This window comes from Colletes gigas, unplaced genomic scaffold, assembly GCF_013123115.1.
Source record: "Colletes gigas isolate AHSC1104 unplaced genomic scaffold, ASM1312311v1 Colletes_gigas_Sc00002, whole genome shotgun sequence".
Classification (NCBI taxonomy): domain Eukaryota; kingdom Metazoa; phylum Arthropoda; class Insecta; order Hymenoptera; family Colletidae; genus Colletes; species Colletes gigas.
Window position 1 is genome coordinate 842,365 of NW_025106631.1, and position 20,364 is coordinate 862,728.

The 20,364-nt window shown below is 33.6% G+C and overlaps 5 protein-coding genes across 7 annotated transcripts; 2 read left to right on the forward strand and 3 right to left on the reverse strand.

Moving 5' to 3' along the window:
* Positions 1-164: 164 nt before the first annotated feature.
* LOC122400282 (EF-hand domain-containing protein 1-like) lies at positions 165-2,908 on the forward strand. Its single transcript, XM_043401656.1, is given in 5 exon segments — positions 165-252; positions 255-417; positions 490-812; positions 996-1,444; positions 1,973-2,908. Coding segments are annotated over 5 exon segments (1,959 nt in total).
* LOC122404435 (YTH domain-containing family protein 3-like) lies at positions 2,771-8,794 on the reverse strand. 3 transcript variants are annotated; one of them, XM_043408394.1, is made up of 5 exons: positions 8,461-8,794; positions 8,332-8,359; positions 5,370-7,222; positions 5,221-5,287; positions 2,771-2,865 (listed from the first exon to the last, which is right to left on the reverse strand). In XM_043408394.1, the coding sequence occupies exons 1-4, from the start codon at positions 8,494-8,496 to the stop codon at positions 5,240-5,242; spliced, it is 1,965 nt and encodes a 654-aa protein (XP_043264329.1). In that variant the 5' UTR covers positions 8,497-8,794; the 3' UTR covers positions 2,771-2,865; positions 5,221-5,239. The 3 variants fall into 3 exon arrangements, with proteins under 3 accessions (XP_043264329.1, XP_043264330.1, XP_043264328.1); XM_043408395.1 differs by lacking the exon at positions 2,771-2,865 and having other exon boundaries at positions 4,610-5,287; positions 5,370-6,151; positions 6,269-7,222; XM_043408393.1 differs by lacking the exon at positions 2,771-2,865 and having other exon boundaries at positions 4,612-5,287.
* Positions 8,795-10,141: 1,347 nt separating this feature from the next.
* Positions 10,142-14,637, reverse strand: LOC122399319 (regulator of nonsense transcripts 3A). Its single transcript, XM_043399929.1, has 6 exons — positions 14,295-14,637; positions 13,431-13,845; positions 13,183-13,334; positions 11,358-12,030; positions 10,955-11,250; positions 10,142-10,875 (listed from the first exon to the last, which is right to left on the reverse strand). Exons 1-6 carry the CDS (start codon positions 14,415-14,417, stop codon positions 10,663-10,665), a joined length of 1,872 nt encoding a protein of 623 aa, XP_043255864.1. The 5' UTR covers positions 14,418-14,637; the 3' UTR covers positions 10,142-10,662.
* A 267-nt stretch (positions 14,638-14,904) lies between these two features.
* LOC122404270 (NFU1 iron-sulfur cluster scaffold homolog, mitochondrial-like) lies at positions 14,905-16,748 on the forward strand. Its single transcript, XM_043408210.1, has 4 exons — positions 14,905-15,292; positions 15,380-15,807; positions 15,989-16,092; positions 16,470-16,748. Exons 1-4 carry the CDS (start codon positions 15,213-15,215, stop codon positions 16,692-16,694), a joined length of 837 nt encoding a protein of 278 aa, XP_043264145.1. The 5' UTR covers positions 14,905-15,212; the 3' UTR covers positions 16,695-16,748.
* A 17-nt stretch (positions 16,749-16,765) lies between these two features.
* Positions 16,766-18,738, reverse strand: LOC122404262 (guanine nucleotide-binding protein subunit beta-like protein). The gene is made up of 5 exons (XM_043408202.1): positions 18,529-18,738; positions 17,993-18,201; positions 17,503-17,709; positions 17,218-17,328; positions 16,766-17,132 (listed from the first exon to the last, which is right to left on the reverse strand). Exons 1-5 carry the CDS (start codon positions 18,635-18,637, stop codon positions 16,815-16,817), a joined length of 954 nt encoding a protein of 317 aa, XP_043264137.1. The 5' UTR covers positions 18,638-18,738; the 3' UTR covers positions 16,766-16,814.
* Positions 18,739-20,364: the final 1,626 nt, after the last annotated feature.

Here is a 20,364-nt window from a genome sequence, read left to right on the forward strand (position 1 = left end):
ACCACTATAAAATTACAAAGTTACTGTTACATCAATACGTATGTACCGGTGTTGTTATAGAAACTGATTCAAACAGATTCTTTGACAGTTAGATGACTTGGGGTATCGTTCTATGAAAATGTCTTCTAAAACTACATAATTGTTCGATACTTTTATAATTTAGTATGGAAAATTTACCACTTATACCAGGCTATACATTTCGCGATCAAAGTGTAAGTTAAAGACTGAAACAAATTTATTATTTAAACGAATACAACTAAAGATTAATTTCTTTTTAAAGATCGACGATTATAGATTATTGCAAAAATTTAATTTCTTGAATGGTTATCGAGTGGTACGTGACAGTAATTTTGGTATTGGAGGGAGGCCAATAGATGCGGCATCTACCGCATACATAAAAGATGTACCTATTGCACAGTAAGTAATAATAATTAATATAATACTCGCATTAAAAGTTTCTAATATGAAAATATTAATGTTTAAAATCAGCTACGATCCATCGTTAACGTACGGCCGTACGAAAAGATACGCACATCGTCAAGTGATCCCACACTATGCGCTATTTGCACAGAAATGCCTTTGCTTCAAAGCATTTTTTCGCCAAGGGGTGTTCAATTCTCCGGACGAACACTTCCGGATACGTCACGTGAATATAATATATTTTTTGGAGAATGACACTGTTAGCGTAATAGAGCCCGCGGTCGACAATGCCGGCTTTCAACAAGGAAAGCTCGTTAAACGTGACAAAATTGTAAAAAATGTAGCGGGTGATACGCTTCGTTGGAAGGATTTTAACGTTGGGATTGACGTATGTACGTTTAATGAATATCTCTTGTAAATAATCTTATTATAAAATTCTTTCACGCGAAATTTGCATGTTACATATTATATAAAATATATATTCATTCGAACAAAGGTACGTTTGATTATTTTTTTTTTTTTAATAATTTTATTTAATTTGCTTTGGTAATATATTACCATTGAATTAATTGCAGGTATTTATGGCGTAGTTTATCATATTATCGATTGCGATCTATTTACCAGAGAGTTTTTAAACAGTCAAGGCATAGATGTCGGGGACAAGGAGGAACCTCCTATAGATCCTTACACGTCGCTTCGTGCGTCCAAGCATAAGGTACCGGCGCGTATCACGCCGATCCCGGACGATGCTAGACGTCGGTTTTTAGAATACGATACGATGATATTATCGTTCACCGCTACTTGGAACGACGATGTTTACCGGATAATGTATTTCTTAACGGACGACACGATATCCGTGCGCGAGATACAAAAGCCTAACAGCGGCAAGGATCCAGCGGCGACGTTATTAAAACGAATGAAAGTACCGAAAGATTGGAAAAATCTACCGTCGTCTTATCCGGCTGTGTACTTGGAATACGGCGATCCAGAAATCGTCGAATACTGTACGCCAAAGGATTTCGTGGTCAGTGATCGGTTTGGTTCTGTTTTTTAAACGCGAACAACAATTATTTTGTTATCCCACGACACTTTGAAAGTGTAAGGTTCATTTTCTAATATGAACAATTGCCCTTGAATTTTCACGAACAAATTTTTTTTAAACTATTTACATGTAAAATTACGTCACGGGTCACGGTTTTCTGAACAGGACGTATAGTACAACTTAATGAAATGATTGACTTGATTCTTACGTCTAAAAACACCTACTACAACGACAAACGTGACGCATAATGATTACACAATGAACGAACAACAATGTATGCTTTAAGTGTGCAACTGTAAAATAACTATACGATAAATAATTTTCTTTTCGAACGTTGAACAATCATCAATAATTTAATGTTTTCGTTTAACTTTTTGTCCGCCTCTTGAGCTTTTCCAAAACCGCCATTGCATTAATCAGATTACATTTTATCTGACTATATCTAGGATTGATCTTTTTTTATCGTTGTTTACGTTCGTACGTGCATTATATTTTTGTCTCTCGTTGCAGATAGGCGGCACGATTTTTATATTCAGTCGAGGTTTTCTTTTGCACGATTGCGATTCTTTCACGAGGAAATATTACTCGGATATGCTGGGGATAACGCAACCGGAAAGAATTCCTCTACCGGCGGAGAAAACGAGACCGACGCCGGAATACGTAGCTCCGGCGCACATAAAATTCGGCACAACCGAGGATACTTACATGAGTTGTCTGTCGTTCGTGCCTAAACCGCCGAGAAAGAACGTCGTGCAGCAGCTGATCAATTTCCCGAAGAAGCTACGTTACTCCATGAGAATGGACGCGGTACATCCCGAGGACAAGAATCGCGATTTCATTTTGGAGTATAGTTTGAGCAATGGCACGATACTGGTGCACGAGCTCGAGAAACGTAATTCGGGACGTCGCGAAGGTTGCTTCCTGAAAGCTACATTGGTCCCGAAACCGAACACCGGAAGAGACAATCCGGATTACTACACGCCTCAAGACTTTTACATAGGCGCGACGATTAATATTTATAATCATTATTTTACGATAGATGGGGCCGATCTTTACGTGTATCGTTACATGGAGGCGAATCCCGAGAAGTTTTCGGGGGAAGTACGGGACAATGTTCGCGATTATTTCGTTAAACGGAATTTACTCGGCGACGATATCGCGGCCGAGGCGAAAAAAAAACAGAACGCGGAAGAGGCGGCAATTTATACGGTCGAGCCAGCCGAAGCAACTATTGAACGCGATCTTGATACGATCAATTGTTTAAATGATCTCAAGGCTCAAGCTGAACGTAAGTATGAAGGAGAACACGGGGAGCTGAGGCCACGTACACCGCCGCCGGAAGAATTGTGTCCAGGTTTAGCGACAGCGAACGATTCTGTGGATCCTCAAAACGTAGAGAAACCCTTGAAAAGAGATACAAAAAAAGAAGTAAGATGGAATGATTAAAAAGAGTACGAACAAAGGTCTGTGATTTACGATTGATAATCACGATTAACACAATTGTCCTACGCCTTTCTCAAACAAGTTGTTTCGGTACATTTTTGCGCAAGGTCCATAAAGCTTACATGGGAGTTATGTTGAACGCAATCACCATTCGATTATCAATCGAAATTGAATCTGATATTAAAAATTCTCCAAAAAAAATTCATTTCCTAACAAGTGTGTAATTTTTTTTTTAATAGTTAAATTTTTAGTTTGATTCAACATTTAGTCAAACATGATTATACAATATAAATATTAAACGGTGTAAATACATTATGAGTATACTAATCGCATGTCTGCATATTATAATACAATGATAATATACAGATATCAGTCTGTATACTAATAGTACGTACTTGTATCAACCATAAAATAAAGTTCAAATAAATCTTTGGAATCCGAACAGTTTAAATAGAAAACTTTAAACTTTGACTGAGGAAATAGTAATTATTTTCTCACCGAATAATCGTTTGTTATGAAATTGTTATTAATAAATTATTCAGGAAAGTTTTCAAACTTTAATCAACTGAAAGACGGAAATTTAATAGAGCTTATATGATCAATTATTTTAATTATTTGGGCACTGCTGGATGCCCAGTTCTTGAACAACTTAATTCATCTTAAACTACAAATACGATGTAGTGATTCAAAAACATTAGTCATAAATTTTTAACGTTGATATATTACTTTAATAAGATGCATTCGTTTTTGCAACATTCACAATACAGAAACGAGGAAAGAGACTTCTTCTACTGCACGTCGCTTAGATACTCTTTCTTGTAATCCATAAATCATGTATGCAGAAATAATTAGCATAATTAGCATGCCTTGATTAAAAAGTTTGCATCACATCACGTTCATTCGTTAATTTTTGTACAATTTTTAATAAACTCAAAGTCTCTCACTATTATTTCACGATTATCTTGTATGAAATCTGAATCAATTTCTAAAATACTGCTAATCCACAGTAAAGTATAATTTCATTTTTATAAAACTTAAGAAACAAAGGTTCATTGTTTTGTTATTTGCATTATAATTTTCTAAAAATTAACCTCTATATGTAACTATCTGTATATATAATAACTACCAGAAAAGTAATCAAATCTATGATAAAATCTATTATTTTGCATATTTTAGTTGACTAAATCCGCGATAGATAAGCAATTTTTTTTTTTTTATTATATTAATATTCAATTTCCTACGTATAATTTGTGAAAAATTGTTTAAATTTAGTGATATTACTGGTAAAGGAATTTTTCAAAGGAGCGTAAAACTTTATACTTATACAGTTTTAGAAAAATTCTATGAAAAAATAGATAAATTTCTATTCGACTCGGATATTCGTAAAATAAAAAATCCGTGACAAAAAGAATATGTATCGAACATTAAAAGAGAAAGAAAATAACAGATAGCTTTAACAATAAGAATCATACCTTATGAAATTTTCATCGAACAGTACAATAATAATCATCACCACAGACGTTACAATAGAGTAACTGTAGTTATTATATTCTTTTTTGTTATATAATATTTTAGATCGTTTTTGCAGTCCATGAATAATATAATAATAGGTAATATGTATATAATATATATATACATATATTATATATAATTTGCAATAGATATAGAATATGCATAAAATAATCGGTTGACAATAATTTCTATTATTATCCAATGATCAAGCATAATTGTTACAAATAAACTTAAAATGTCGTAATAAGCCCTTGCACCTTTTTAACAAAGAAAGGTGAGTCCTTTCAGCCACAGGCACCAGGTTATATGTCCATCAAAGTTTAAATTGGTAATTGATTTAAATGACACTTGCTTAGAATATTGTTCTCGCATAGATTTTTTTCATTATCAACAAAAGTTTAAGCATTTTACAAGGGTTAGTCCACATATTACAGTTTTTCTTCTTCCGTATCTCGTTTTTTTCTTTCATTTTTAATTTGTACGTTTAAGAAACACCTTTCGACGAATAGCACGCAACACCACACTATATGCTTTAACTGTCAGCAAGTTTACTCAAAATCCCGTGAAATTGAATTATGTTCCTCTTCATAGTAGTTATGAGTAGATAATATTTATGATGTCGACGCGACGCTAATTATCATACAAGTTGATTATTTAACAGAAGGAGATAGTCTCAATGATGAGAGTTCTGTCACAGGAATTAGAAGCCCTTTGTGTATCCAAGAAAGCAAAGGTAAGTAGTAAGACGATAATTAGTCGCAGCGTGCTTTCTTTACGATGATTACTATCATGAATAGTATTACATTTTTGTTGTATCCATCGCTACTGCCGTGAACCTCCTCTGCCTTTGCTACGACCACCATCACGATCCTACAGACAAATTACAATAACAAATATAATATTTATGCAAGCAGTGCTTTATTTATTAAAATGTCTTTAAATTATTACTTACTTTGCGTTGGTGATGCAAATGCGGTTGATGAAGATGATGTTCCCTCGGCAAATCTGCGTGTCCTCTATTTCTGTGATTGGAAGAATGATGATGTTGTATAACATTTAACGGAGCTTTACGCTGATCTTCTTCTGCTTGCTTACGTTCATAATGTCCAAAGTCATCAAAGATACTGGTCGAATGCCGATAAGTATGCAATATCTGCAATACTGCTACTCCTTTTGCATGAGGGACTTCTTGCGCATCCCTTGAATTAGTTACTGGTTTATTCTCATTGTTTTCTAATTTAATGTGACGAAGTTGCATATTAGGAACATCCTTTACATAAATCCAACGTACACGGAATTGACCTTTCCATTTATCTTGAGACCAAACGGAGCTATTACTTTGATAATCAACAGAAGACACCATTTGGGCCATGCCACAAAAGTGGCCGGATCCATTCACAGAAAAGAACAAGTATAACGGCGCTGCTTCACGACTAGCTTCTCTATATGCTTGATCCAATCGCTTGTTACCATGTTCGGTACTACACCAAATTTCATACTTGATGGACCTATGAATGTCATCTTCGGAATAAGATTTGATTACAAAAAACCTAGCCCCGGGAGCCGTTTGATCAAATTCTACAGGATTATAATCATTCTTCACTTTCAGCTCGTCCAAAACAGGATGTGATTGAGTTTGTGGAATCTGTTGTTGCTGTTGTAACTGCTGCTGTTGCTGCTGCTGCTGCTGATGATGATGCTGCTGCTGCTGGTGTTGTTGTTGCTGCTGCTGCTGTTGCTGCTGCTGCTGTGGATGTTGATGCTGATGTTGATGCGGATGTTGATGCTGATGCGGGTGTTGATGCTGGTGAGGATTATGATGTTGATGGGGATGGGGATGCTGAAGTTGATGCTGCTGCTGTTGGTGTTGGTGTTGGTGTTGGTGTTGCTGCTGTTGGTGTTGATGCTGCTGTTGCGGAGGCATATGAATTTGCGACTGTGGAGGCGACGGAGGCGTTGTAGGCTGTCTATTCCAACATGGAGGTGGAGGAGGAGGTCTCTGTCTTTGAACCAACGGTGGAGGTGGCGGAACAGGTGGTTGCACCTGTGGCGGCGGCGGTGCTGTCGGAGGTGGCGCAGAAGATTTACCTTCACCCCATGTTCCAATGTCCATATTATGCTTTCCTGGCACAATAGGTGGTGGTGGCATTCCAGCCTTCTTTTTCATTCCTTGGGAAGATGAAAGCGGAGGAACTGGTTTGGCTGGTTGACTCGCAACGCTGGCCCATGTTATTTTCCTAGGTTCCTTTGCTTCTGGTTTTATAGATTGATTAGATGTTGTTTGTTGATCTTGTCGCGGGACTTCCCCGCTTCCTAGAGACAAGCCTTGTACACTCTGTTCGATAGTCTTAATTTCGGTGTTACTAGGTGTTGGATAATTTTCATTTCCACGCGGAGCCTGATAATAATCTTCATAGCGCGTCTTCCTTGGAGTGCCCCAAGCACTAAAATCACCATTTCCATGAAAGTAATTAAACGCAGGCTGACCAAACGTACTAAAACCACCTCCTGCGCTGGCAGAAAACATTCCATCCATGCCATACGCATCGTGACCTATTTGACCTCCGTATCCAGAAAGAAATGCAACGGGATCTGTTCCATTTGACCAAGTACCATCCCCAGCACCGAATGTTTGATAAGGGAATGAAGTACCTGCATAGTAAGGACTATACGGGTCACCAGTACCGATCGGATAGCTTGAGTGGTGTGTATTATTGCCTCCTCTCCATGAATCAAATCCAGTATCTTCTCCGCCAGCATGTTCTGTCTGTGGTTGCTGCTGGTGTTCTTTAGGACCATTGCTCACTATCAGAGATGGAATTTTCTCTTATTAATGTACTAAATGCACTACATAATTTCTTTATAAAATAATCTTTAGTTACTTTCTTCGATAACTTAAATTTAACAGAAGTCTTTAAACAAAACAAAGCATTGTCAAATTACAGTATACGTAAAATATAAACTTAATCTCCATACGGTAATAAAATTATATTTATATAAATTATTTGAATTACATCGCATAATAATAATATAATAGTACAAAAATAAGTAATAAACTGTATCTTATAAAAATAGAGATAATAAATACTTTTCTCAAATCACTAACATAAACAACATGCGTTGATGATTTAATAAAATAATATTTATTGTATTGTTATCTATTAAATATTTAAAAATTTCTACAAATTGTGTGAAATACATGCAAAATAGCTTTCTAAAATAAATCTCTTGGTTCATTTCTACTTTGTGACAGAATTGAAACTTCTAAAGGATTCTTAAACTAACATAAAGTGATATTCTATATTATAGAATATTAATTGTTAATTATATAGATATATTAACTACAGCAACAAATTTAATGTTTTCTTTAACCGATTAAAGCTCATCTATTGTGTAAGTATGTGTACATTCTTATTTTGATAATTCAATGCCTTCTGCAAAATTAGTAATTAATTCTGTTACCAATATATTTGTTTATTAATAAAGATTTCTTGAAACGTATAACAACATTCATAAGATGTAGAAAGAAAACAGTTCTAAATTAATTATACAAAATATACAATAAGTTCATAATTCTATTATAATTTAAAATACCCGAAATGTAATAAAGCATGTCGATAGGTTAATGTACCACGTATATCTATATATATGTATGCATAAAGATATCCATCAAGGATATACATAACAACTATTCGCGTCATTTAAAAAATTGTCCATGTTAACCGATTGCGGTATTGAGACACTTTGACCGAAATTATATATAGCATGCCCAGATTCGAAATAATTCTATCTCAGCCGATAAAAAAATATACGTACACGTATAGCGATTTTTGCAAGGAAAATTTCCCAGTCTTATAAATCATATTATTAGGAAACACGTAAAAAAATGTTGCACAGAGGTACGATGTACTCACCTTGATTGTTGGTTTGTCCTTTCATCCGCTGCATTCCGTTGCATGGAAAAATATACAAAATTTAGAATGGCTGTCTTCAGTGAAAGGTATCTGCAGAATAGCGGTGTGGTAGCAAGTCAACACACTGACCTGATTTGAAACAGCACCTGCCAATCCAGTTGACATAACCTGTCACACACTCTGTCTGCCCTTCACAGACGCCAAATAGACGCCTGTGCCTTAATAAAATAAAGTTTTCAAAGTTCCCAATACCACGGTTACATACAACAGCGTTATACCACTCGAGTACGCGAAACACTTCTCCCGCGGATAAGTCTTTAACTTCAAATCCACAAAACCTGAGACCTCCGCGTATTTTCTCGCAATGTCTTACCGCGAGAGAGTCTCAGGATATCTTTCTCGTTACACTACGAGATTGATAAATTCGCACAAAATTCTCAACTCCGAATAATAACTACGTGACGTGCACTGACCTCTCGTATGTATTAACAGATTGTCTAACCTTCACAGCGATAAGGTCCCTATATGACGAATCCATCAGAAACGTTACTCTTCCCATGATTTACTAAAATCAATGTATAAAGACAAATTACCAAAATTTTATCGTTACGTTCCTTTAGCGGATAACTTCAAAATTATGCCAAACTTCTTTATTGATGGAGAACACTACGATTTTATTACGCGAATAATCTCTAGTTTCTTACTATCTCTCGGACAAAGCTACAGAATCGATGTTGAGTATGGTCGTGTTCAATGGATGTAGTTAGAGGGCCTGCCTCTATGAGGCCCTTTATTTACATCCGTTCGTTTTTATTTTGAATGAATGATAGGTCGTAACTTGTAAGTAAACTAAATAGTTACTTAATTCAAACGGAACGAAGATTGCTTGATGGCCAATATTTAGAATACTAGCCAATTAATGTTTGGTACAATTTTAACGACCTTTCGATTCAAGGTTATCTATTCTGACTTGTCCATGAAAAGAGCATTTGACATGTATCGAATTTATTCAAAGTAGTATCTGAAAAATATTTATGATTAACACTGGTACAACATTTACCTACTACTAAAAAATATACAAATAAAAGAGATTAAACTACGTGAAGCTTCAGAAAATAAAGGGAAATCTCTATACACTTCCGTCCAGTAAAAAGTCTGTAAATAAAATCGCGTGATTTACGATAGAAACTCGTTGGTATCGTAGATCATTGTTATTTTATATTTTTTAAACATATTTTAATTTATATAATTAAGTAACTATTTTACTGTAAAACTATAATGATTGATAAATAGTAACTTAATAAAGTACAATTCATTCAACTGGAACTAATATAGGACTTCGTGTAAACAAATTCACGCGACGTTGAAAGAATCTCATTTGTCTGCTGTTCTAGTCAGGAATCTAAGCATAGATCCTTTATAAACTAACAATATTTGTTAAATATATTAATTAACGGAACCTTCAGACCATACCCGTCATAAAATCTCTTATTCAAATTAAAAATTACGTAGCTTCGTATAATACAACTTTTAAATTTAGCAATATGTAATATTTATTTATGAATGCAATGAATTTGATAAATGTAGAAAAGTGAAGTGAAATTTCGACGAATAGAAGAGAAGGTTGAAAAGATGTGAAAAATGGGCAATATTATAGAAAACGTATGTACCTAACCCCGTAAATACTAATTCGAATAAAAACAGTTTTTCGCTGGATTTATTTTGTCACTTATGTAAATTCCTTTTTAAGAATATTGTGCTTATTGAAATATATTTTTATTACTTACACTGTAAAACTGTAAAATGATACATTGTTATTTATATACATAAATAATATCTCGTGCAATCCATTTCAGGGATGACGAACTGGCGGCTATCAAGCCAGTTGTGGTTGTGGCTCTTTCCCCTACTTTTTTGTTCCGCGCAAGCGCAGAAGAACTGCCCCCCACTACACCAATTCTGTAGAGTTGGGACGAAGGCTCGCCGGGCACCTAATTAGAAACTTTATGGTGGGAAAATCGGTTGATCGTTGGTGGAACTTTTGTGAAAAAGTTCGTCATCCCTGAACCAACAGATTTCCTCACCATGAATAATATAAGCGACAAAAATGACAGAGAAGAGTTCGCTACTTCGCGGCTCGCGATTTTTCTTTTCGATATTAACTTTCTGTATTAAGTAGGACACTGTATTTTATTATGCATTTGTGTACAATAGATACACTGTATGATACTGTATATCGTGAGAAAGACTAGTGTAAAAATCTTGTATGTTAACAGAGGCTTGACAAATGTATCACTAATATTTGATCGCATTTGTAGAAATTAGTATCTGCTATACTAAATCACGACTAACGCTACGTTTAAACGTCATAGAACGTACTTCTGTTCCAGGCTTTCCTGATTTACAAAGGTTTGATGTATTGGGATTTGGTGTTGGACTCTGTGAGAGGGATGCTCGCTCGTCGTTACTAGATTTTTCTCGCTCTAATCTTTGTTTACTGAATTTTCCCATTCCAGGACGATAAATTTCCATGGTAGGTCGATCCTGTTAAGGTTTAATAACATATAGAACTTTAACAGCTTCGTAAATCGAGGAATAAGCTATTATTAATATAAATGTGTACCTTATTTCTAATTCGACGTTCTAATCGCGGATCTTTCTTGTCTTTTTCTTTATCTTCGTTTTCAGCCTTTTGTAGATTATTCTGATCTCCTCCATCTAAAGACTTGTGTCGCCTTAAACAACTTCCATCTCCTGTACCTCCATCACCACCACTTTCGAGCGAACTACGCCTTTTAGTGACCTTCGAATCTTTCTTCTCCTCGGAATCATTGCCTTGATTATTTTCCCTGTTGATATGTTCGTTAGATTTCGACTTTTCGGTACCTTTATTACTTACATTGGATGCCATTAAAATTTCTGTAAATAATTCAACATTAATGTATAAAAATATAATATATTTTGCTTATGAAATTGTGTCGGTAAACAATTATTTTCATTAATATTATTAAGTACAAAGTTCTCACCTAAATGTTTCTGTCTTTTTGTTTGTTCCAAATCTTGTACAGATTCTTCTGCTAACATTATTTTCTCGTTGGTTTCTTCTTTCTCCTTACTTGTACTAATTTCTGTGTTATCATTACTTCTTGTAGATTCCTCTCTTTCTTTAATAGTTTCGTACAAATCAGTTTGCGATTCCTTTCTCTGAGAATCCTCTGCTTCGTTTTTTGATTTTGTACTACTTTCAGTGTCAATATTGAACTCGACATTTTGCTTCTTTGTTTCTGCAAGTCTTTTCTTCTCTTGCCTCATTTTCTCATAACTTTTACCACGTTTCTCCTCAATTTTTCGTTCTCTATAATCTTTAATATCGTCTTTAAAATCACATTTTCTATCATCTTTTACGTCATTTCTTCTATCATCTTTTATACTATCCCTTTCATCGCGTCTTCCATACACTTTTTTATCATCGTGACGCCTCTGATGTTTTATTTCCCTATCTTTATTTCTGTCTTCAAGTCTTTCTCTATATCCTTTCGTTATCGGTTTGGAATCTCGATCTCGGGGTATTTTTTCACGCAACTTATCGTCCTTTTTAATACGATTCTTTATATCTTTCGGCGAAAGTTTATCTTTTTCCTCTTTATTTTCTTTATTATCTTTACACATTTCTTTATCAAGTTCTGGATTTTTTAATACCTATAACAAAACAAAATTTATATTGTAAATAATAAATTATTACTGGTAATAAATTTTAATAGAACCTATTACGGTAAACTGTATAATAAATTACAATAAAGCAACACAGAATTTTCACTTTTTTTTCTAAAAACAATTTCTCTTACAAAATTTCATGTATACAGGCTAGGCAATAATAAATTACTTATATATCTTAATAAATGCATACAAATTTGACACACAATATCAAACAGAAAAAATATATAGCGTTCAACTAAATCGCACAAATCGCATAAATAATAAATTCTTTTTCTCCCATAATGTCTTTTAACATTCGATATATGGTCAACATAAATTTCCCTGCTAATCATTTGCAGTTCCTATTTCATGAATTTTTACGACATGCCGGCAGTCCTTTCTCATAAATGGTTTTAAAAGGATAAAGTTTTTGGTAATCAAATACAGCGCTGCAACTTCTTGATTTCGATACTTCCGTCGATATTTCCATTTTCCAACTTTTGTGCAAAGTACTGAATTGAGATTTTGACAAGGCAGAGAAATAATTTTTATTGTTAGCGTACCGAGGCGTGTACTTGGTATTATTATAAATATAATTGTTTTTAATGTTATTCCAACGATCGTAATTATTTTTTCTGCGATCGGTATCTTTTTCTTTGCAGTTTCCTTCGTAAAAGTAAAATAATTTTTGACGTTTATTACTACAATGCCAATGCTCGTTAATACGAGGCATACTTCTAACACAGTTTATGTACACTGCTGTATTTTCGTTTCTATAAGACTGCACGTTTAATGTATTTTTTTTCATTGTCGTTGTGTTTAAAGTTCCAATACTGGAGACTTCTCCTTTAGATTTGTGAGGTATGTTTGGATTTTCAGTAGGATGATCAAGAAATACATCTGCTGGCTTGATAGTTGAGGAAGTAGAAAGGAAGGAATACTTCTGGTTATCTTCAATGTTACATGCAGACTGTAGCATGAAAAGATTAGTATCATAAAATACAGTAGAGAATAATGCTTAAAATTTAAGTATAAAAGTTTCATTATATACTTCGATTTATACCGCTTTTTATTCTTCACCGTATTTCTTATATTTTTAAGCTACGTTAGAGTGCATTTGTACCAATCGAATACAAATAAAAGATATAGTATCACCTTAGATATAATAGGATCTTCCTTTGTCCTTCTCCTTTCCAAATCCCTTCGTCTTCTCTCCTCGCGTTTCTCGTCTCTAAGACGCTGTTTCTCTTGTTTACGTTGTTTTAAATATTCCAGAAGCGGTGTGGTTGTAACTTTTTTTGGCGTATCTGTATCAATAATGTACAAAATATAAACGTATAGATATCAGATAAAAAATTCTAATACAAAACGTATCATATTTAAATAATTAGAAAATAACTTACTATCAGGTGGTTGATAGGAATACTCTGTTTTTGGCTGTGCTACATTGGACTCTGCCTCTTGATTTTTAAGACTTTCTAAGAAACTTACATAGTAAGGATCTGATTCTATAGTGCCACATTTTAAATCCTTTTTCTTCCCTACTCTTTTTTTTGGTAACCTTTGGAAAGGTGCAAACTCAACTACCGCCGGATATTCTGTGCCTTTAGAGTCAACGAATACATAATTATCAAATTTTTCCCTGAACATAAAGATGTCCTGTTGCTCGACAAAATTAATATAAGCACGAGAGAAGGCAAATTGTCCCATTGACATGTCAGCCTTCACGAAATAAAGATAGTCATTTTCTGGTAAAGGGGAAACTTGCTCTAAAAACTGATCTTGAGTCATAGTTGGAGGGAGTCTCCGTATTACTACCTATAAACACATTTTATTTTTCTTATTATTAATTAATATTATAATATACAATAATTATATTTTATAACTATTACAAAAGCATTCTTATTTTATTATTTTAAATATAATTTAAATACGTTTTATTTTTTATTCAAAAAACAAAACGAATTATTGCGTATGACCCAAGGTCAATACATTTTCCAGCTTTGATAGTAATATTGCTTTTACTATCGTACATCGTGTACGGATTGTTATTTTAAATCTGAGACAGTATTTTACTTAAGATGCATCGCACGAATAGTGTTCTTTTATAAAATTTCTGTTATAAACATTTTACGCCGAAAATAGAACTTGCGTCTTCGTTTTTTCAAGTGTATGGAATCTATGTAGATTGCATGTAGCCAAAAAAATACTTTACAGGAACAGTAAATGGTTCATAATACTTTCAGCGTCACTTTAATCGACAATACCTTTGTCATAGGCCGGCATTTTTCTTTTTTATTATCTTTAGCTTTTCCGACATCTGGAGAACTAGTTTGTGCCTCATTTTGTGCGGCTGTCTCAGATAATTGTGTTTCCTCGGTCATTGTCATCTACATGTATTCAATTTCTTGACAATTAAGACTTATTTCGTGCCGATTCGATTCACTCTGATCGAGAATAATAATCGGGGCATACAATTTTCTTCGTGTCATCAAAATAAACGTTTCCGTTTACAAAGTTTTCGCGGCCATTTTGATTCACTCAATTATAAAAAATACTATCGAATGAAGAGTGGACCGTGTAGCGACACTCTAGGGTATTTCATTCGGCTGGGATATTTTTCCAAAAATTGGTAATACGGTTGCAGTTGTAACATTTAAGCAAGAACGAACAGGTAACCAGAAACGTATATTACCCGGTGTTATCAGGACGAGTACTAGGTGCACTGGGAACATGAACTCGTAGAGTTTGGGAGAGTCGACAAAGACAAACTGACACTCGTTCTCCTTCTCGATTCTCCGAAGCTGCCCGAAGTAAGCGCGAATATACTTCGGGCCGCCTCGAGGGAGTCGGGAAATAAGGCAAAATAAACCTTTTTTTCACACACTCGACCATAATGAAAAAAAAATTATAAAAAAGACACCCTGATCATATTTTAACCATTGATCTTAAAAAAAAATCCTATATTTTCGGCGATACTTTGTATATCGATTCGAATTCTTTTTAAATGTTATTTCCGTTGGGAAGTGTGACAAAAATAACAAAACAACGCATATGATAGATATAAGTAAAACGTTGGGAAACTAAAGTAAACAGATAAATGTCAAATGCAATTATAAAACGCAACATAACCGCAAAGACAAAATAATCATTTTTTATAGTAAAACGTAACTGATGAAAGCACAATGGATAAAATTTTAATAAATTCATTGATAATAAGCCGGCGTCTAGTACGTAAACCATTAACAACGTACCGATATCCAAAGTAAGCTAACAAAATACAATATTGATTTATAAGTATAAATAAAAACATAGTGGTAATTCCACTAATATTTCTAATGTCATGTTACAGAATCCTGATAAATTCTACCTTACATACGTATGCACGCAGTAACACTTGTATGCTAAAATCATGCCTGCTTTCTCCTACAAAACAATTTGGTGTTATCGATACGCAGAAACGTAATATGTTCATTCAAACTCAAGACACACCGAATCCTAATAGTTTAAAGTTTCTGCCTGGAGTTAATTTACTCGAACAAGGTCAAACAAAGGATTTCCCTAATGCCACGGAAGCATATTGTTCACCGCTTGCAAAAATGTTGTTCCGAGTCGAAGGAGTAAAATCTGTATTCTTTGGGTTTGATTTTATTACAATTACAAAAGTGGACGAGGACGTTGAATGGAAATTATTAAAGCCAGAAATATTTGCAGTTATTATGGATTTTTTTGCGAGTGGTTTGCCAGTTTTAAACGAAAATCAACCTGCAGCAGATACTCGTAAAGTTTTTTCACATTTATAGAACTTAATATAACACAAATTTATATATTTATTAATGAATACATAGTGTATGTTGTTAATTAAAAGCTTTTAATATCGTAGCTTGTATTATGATAGCTTCATAGGTATTTTGAAAGGATGAACAATACTGTAACATGTTTAACAATTTTTTATTTGCAGAAGTCAGCGAGGATGATGATGAAATAGTGCAAATGATAAAGGAACTGTTAGATACTCGTATACGACCAACAGTTCAAGAAGATGGAGGTGATATTGTATTCGTGGTATGTACTCGGTACAATTTTTCGTTTTTAAACAATGATTGTACTACAAATAATTAGGTGGGTTAGGTTAGGAGTATGCAAGTAGTCGACTCAAATTCAGGCAATCAACAAATCGGCGAGTTTAAATGCAGTTCAAACAATCCCGAAGCAGATTTAACCACCAGTCATGTATTGTCTGAGAAATCAACGTATTTCTCATGATGTGTTATGTCGCCGATTTCTTGGCCCGAATCCAAATAATCTCGAACTATCCGCATACCATTAGTAATTCTACATACATATGTTATCATAAGTTTGGCTTTTTTCACGAGTTGAAAAATCTATGTTTAAACCAAGGTTCAGGCTAAAATATTCGTTACATTTTCATCCAATTACAGGGTTTTGAAGAGGGCATAGTAAAGTTAAAAATGCAAGGTTCTTGCACAAGCTGTCCAAGCTCTGTGGTTACTTTAAGGAACGGAGTTCAAAATATGATGCAGTTTTATATTCCAGAGGTTCTCGGAGTGATTCAAGTAGAAGATGAAACTGATCATATAGCAAAAAGAGAATTTGAAAAGTTTGAAGAAAAAATTGTGAAGTCTGAACACGACAAGAAAGAATAGATCTTTCAATCGTAGTCTAGTGATTGTATAAAAGTTTCATGTAAATAAATAAATTAAATGTTAAAATTTAAAGGCTTTTTTCGTTTTTTTTTTTTATTGTTTTACTTGCACATAGAGTACTTAACGGCTAGATACTGAAACTTGCCATACACGAATAGTGTCATCAGAATATCCAGCAAATAGTGTTTGTCCATCAGTAGACCATGCTAAAGACAAACAATGAGGTGGTTCTGCTTTACTCGTCGCAGATACAACTTCGGGTTTCAGTTCCTCGACCATCTCTTTCGTTTCAAGGTCCCATATCTTGATCCATGGTCCAAACGCAGCACAGAGCCAATAACGATTAGGACTAAAGCACAAAGCTGTTATTATGTCATTATGGTCTAGAGTGTGAAGATGTTTCCCATCGTTCAAATCCCATAGCATAGCCTTACAATCCTACAAGTTTAAAAAAAGTAAATAAATTATTAAGTGTCTAATAAGTCGTTCTTTTAAATAACAAAATTTTAATGTTAATACATACCTTGCCACCAGAAGCACAGAGCGAACCATCAGGAGACACGGTAACTGTGTTAAGGTATCCTGTGTGTCCACTATGGTTGATCTTTAGTTTGCAATTTGTCAAGTTCCAGACCTAAAAACAATTTTCATAGTAAAACTAAAAGCGACTAATAGTTACAGCAAACTGTTCACGATTTGTTGAATCAGTCCCATATCCGCATACACTCATGGATATCATGTTAAAGAAAAGTATGCATCATAATATATAATCGAGAAAAATAATATATTATATAAAATAATAACATACCTTGACCAATTTGTCCCAACCTGCAGAAACGATAATAGGATTCGAATGATTAGGAGAGAAACGCACGCAGCTGACCCAGTCTGTATGTCCGTCGTCTTGTATGGTATATTTGCACTCTGCCAAAGTATTCCACAACTTGATCGTCTTATCTCGGGAGCCAGATACAATTTGACGATTATCCACAGAAAAAGCAACACTTAAAACATCCTGTTAACATATAGTTTTTCGATCCATTTAATTAATTTGCTCTCATACGAATGCACATACCAGATGTAATAAATACTTACAATACCATAGACTTAATTGCCCACCTCTTCTATTTATTAAAGACAAAAAAAAATATATAAAAAAAAGCTTCAGTATATTCCCCATCGCTCACATAGTTTTTATCTTCTGCCCGTGGCATTTAGATAAAAAAAAATTTAAAAAAAAAAGCTTCCATTCGTCTCGTGAAGAATGACGACCGTAGTTCAGAAGAAAAATGTCACACCTTGGTATGGTCTTCGAATCTTCGTGTGGTACGACCTGCAGCCAAGTCCCAAAGGCGCAAAGTTTTGTCCCACGAACCGGATAAAGCATAGTTTCCATCAGAGGATAAAACTACGTCGCTAATATAATGAGCATGACCGTGTAACCGTTTTTGAGGAATACCATAATAGGCTTCGTCGCGTGTTAACTTCCATACTATTAATGTTTTATCTGTAAATCAAATTTTTGTATTTTGCATACCATACGAACGAAAATGCTATATACACACCTAGAAAATAATCAAATTATGTTTGATATTCCAATAAATAATAAACGAGCACACATCGGAAGAGAATTATTAATAAAATAATATACCCGTACCATTATATTACGAAATGTTATTTTATGTATTAATTATAATAGAACTTGTTGTAAAAATAATTATGAAATAAATCTTAATGTTTGATACAGATAATCAATATCGATGCAACAATATTAAACAAATACGTCTACACGAAGATAAATTCATTACAAGATACAGTATGTTTGTAAACTTACCACGTGAAGAAGACAATATCATATCCGGATATTTTGGATTTGTTGCAATTTGTGTGACCCATCCATTATGTCCACGAAGCGTTCCTCTTAATTGAAGAGTTTCAGTCATTTTGTAAACGTTTTATAATATTTTATGTCGTGGATTGAAACGGATCCCGATGAACAGTCCTCATTCAGCAAAGCGTTCAACGAAAAGAGTGATTGAGTCTCGATAGTTGTCAGGTTTGGCGTGTTTCCGGTCATGCGCACTGGAAAACAAGATGTACGCAGTTAAAATGAATGGTTAGCGGGCCCTTAACGTTCCTAGATATTACGAATAGTACATAAAATTTATACTTTTAATAATACATATCCGACAGTTATTATTATTTTTAATAACATAGACTAACACACGTGTAGTTGATTTCTTTCCTGCATGTTGATTATATAAAATTATTAATAATTGTTCATGTTACAGAATACAGATATCATCCATACGTGATAACTATTCGTAAGATAAAAAAAAAGTTGCTTATTTATTATTTATTATTAATTTGTTCTAATAAATAAAATTTTTATTCTCTATTATATTAAACTGACGTCCTGTTTCTACAGTTATTTTAACATGTTCCCTCCACTATTCATTTTTCAACAATTTAAAGAAAAGTATCTAGAACATTCAAACAAAGTCCAGGTAATACTCTTTTTTTTGGATTTTAATTCTATACTGACACGTTTCCAGTAAGTATAACAGAAAAATACCTCTTGTATTAAATATATTCGTGATCGCAAGTCATATAATAACAAATATGTATATACATGATGCAAAGAACTTGTCCATACTGTAAACTGTACTATAAAATGAAAAGCGCTAGACGCAATCCGATTTCTGATTGGTACGGTATATTTATTGTATTCTATTAATTAGAAGTTATCTATTATTGCTCCTAAGTAGTATGAATAAGCTTTTATACCATCTGGTCTAAATAAAATGATTAAAACCCTTTAGACAACATCAAGAATAATAGTTATTAATTATATTAGTAAAAATAATGATACACAACATTATTATTGCACCTGTGTAAAAGCTGGCATAAATTATAGTACTGGTAGACAATTATAATAAAAAATTACAATTCTTATATTTATCATTAAATTTTCATGAGTATTCCTGATGAAAATTAATTCAAATTTGACCTTACTCCAACTATTTTTAATTATACTTAATTGAACGGTTTTAAAACATAATACGAACAATTATTCAATTGTATTGGGAAAATTTAATTATCTGTTATCAATACTTTCAATCTCGAATCTTTTCGGTAGAGTTGGACAAATTTTATTCATGAATAATGTAAACATAAAAATGTTAGATTCATTCATAAACTAGCTTTTGTGTACAGCTTCGTTCTCGTAGATGTCGGTTTAAAATTCTTTTTAACGAATTATAATTTACGAATAAAGCTACGAATGAAACATAAAAAGTTAGTTTACAAATGAATGTAACATTTTAATTTGTTATTCTTAAATGTTACGCAAGTACGTATACATTAAAATAAATATGAGAAATGATGAACCAAATGATTCCTCTTCCGAATAAAATAAGTTTTTTAATAAACAAAAGGGATTGTATTGTTATTTAACAAACTTTTGATTTTGAACGCTATTTTACAGACATCCTTTCCTAATTAGTCAAGAGAAAACAATTAGTGTAATAAGACATACTTGTTAATTGTTTTTATTCGCGAGTACATATGTAATTCTATTTTAACATAGGAGAATATCAACGAACGATAGTTTTAGCCTTGTTACACTGTATAATTTCAGCATTAATTGCCGATATGTTGTTAATAAAAT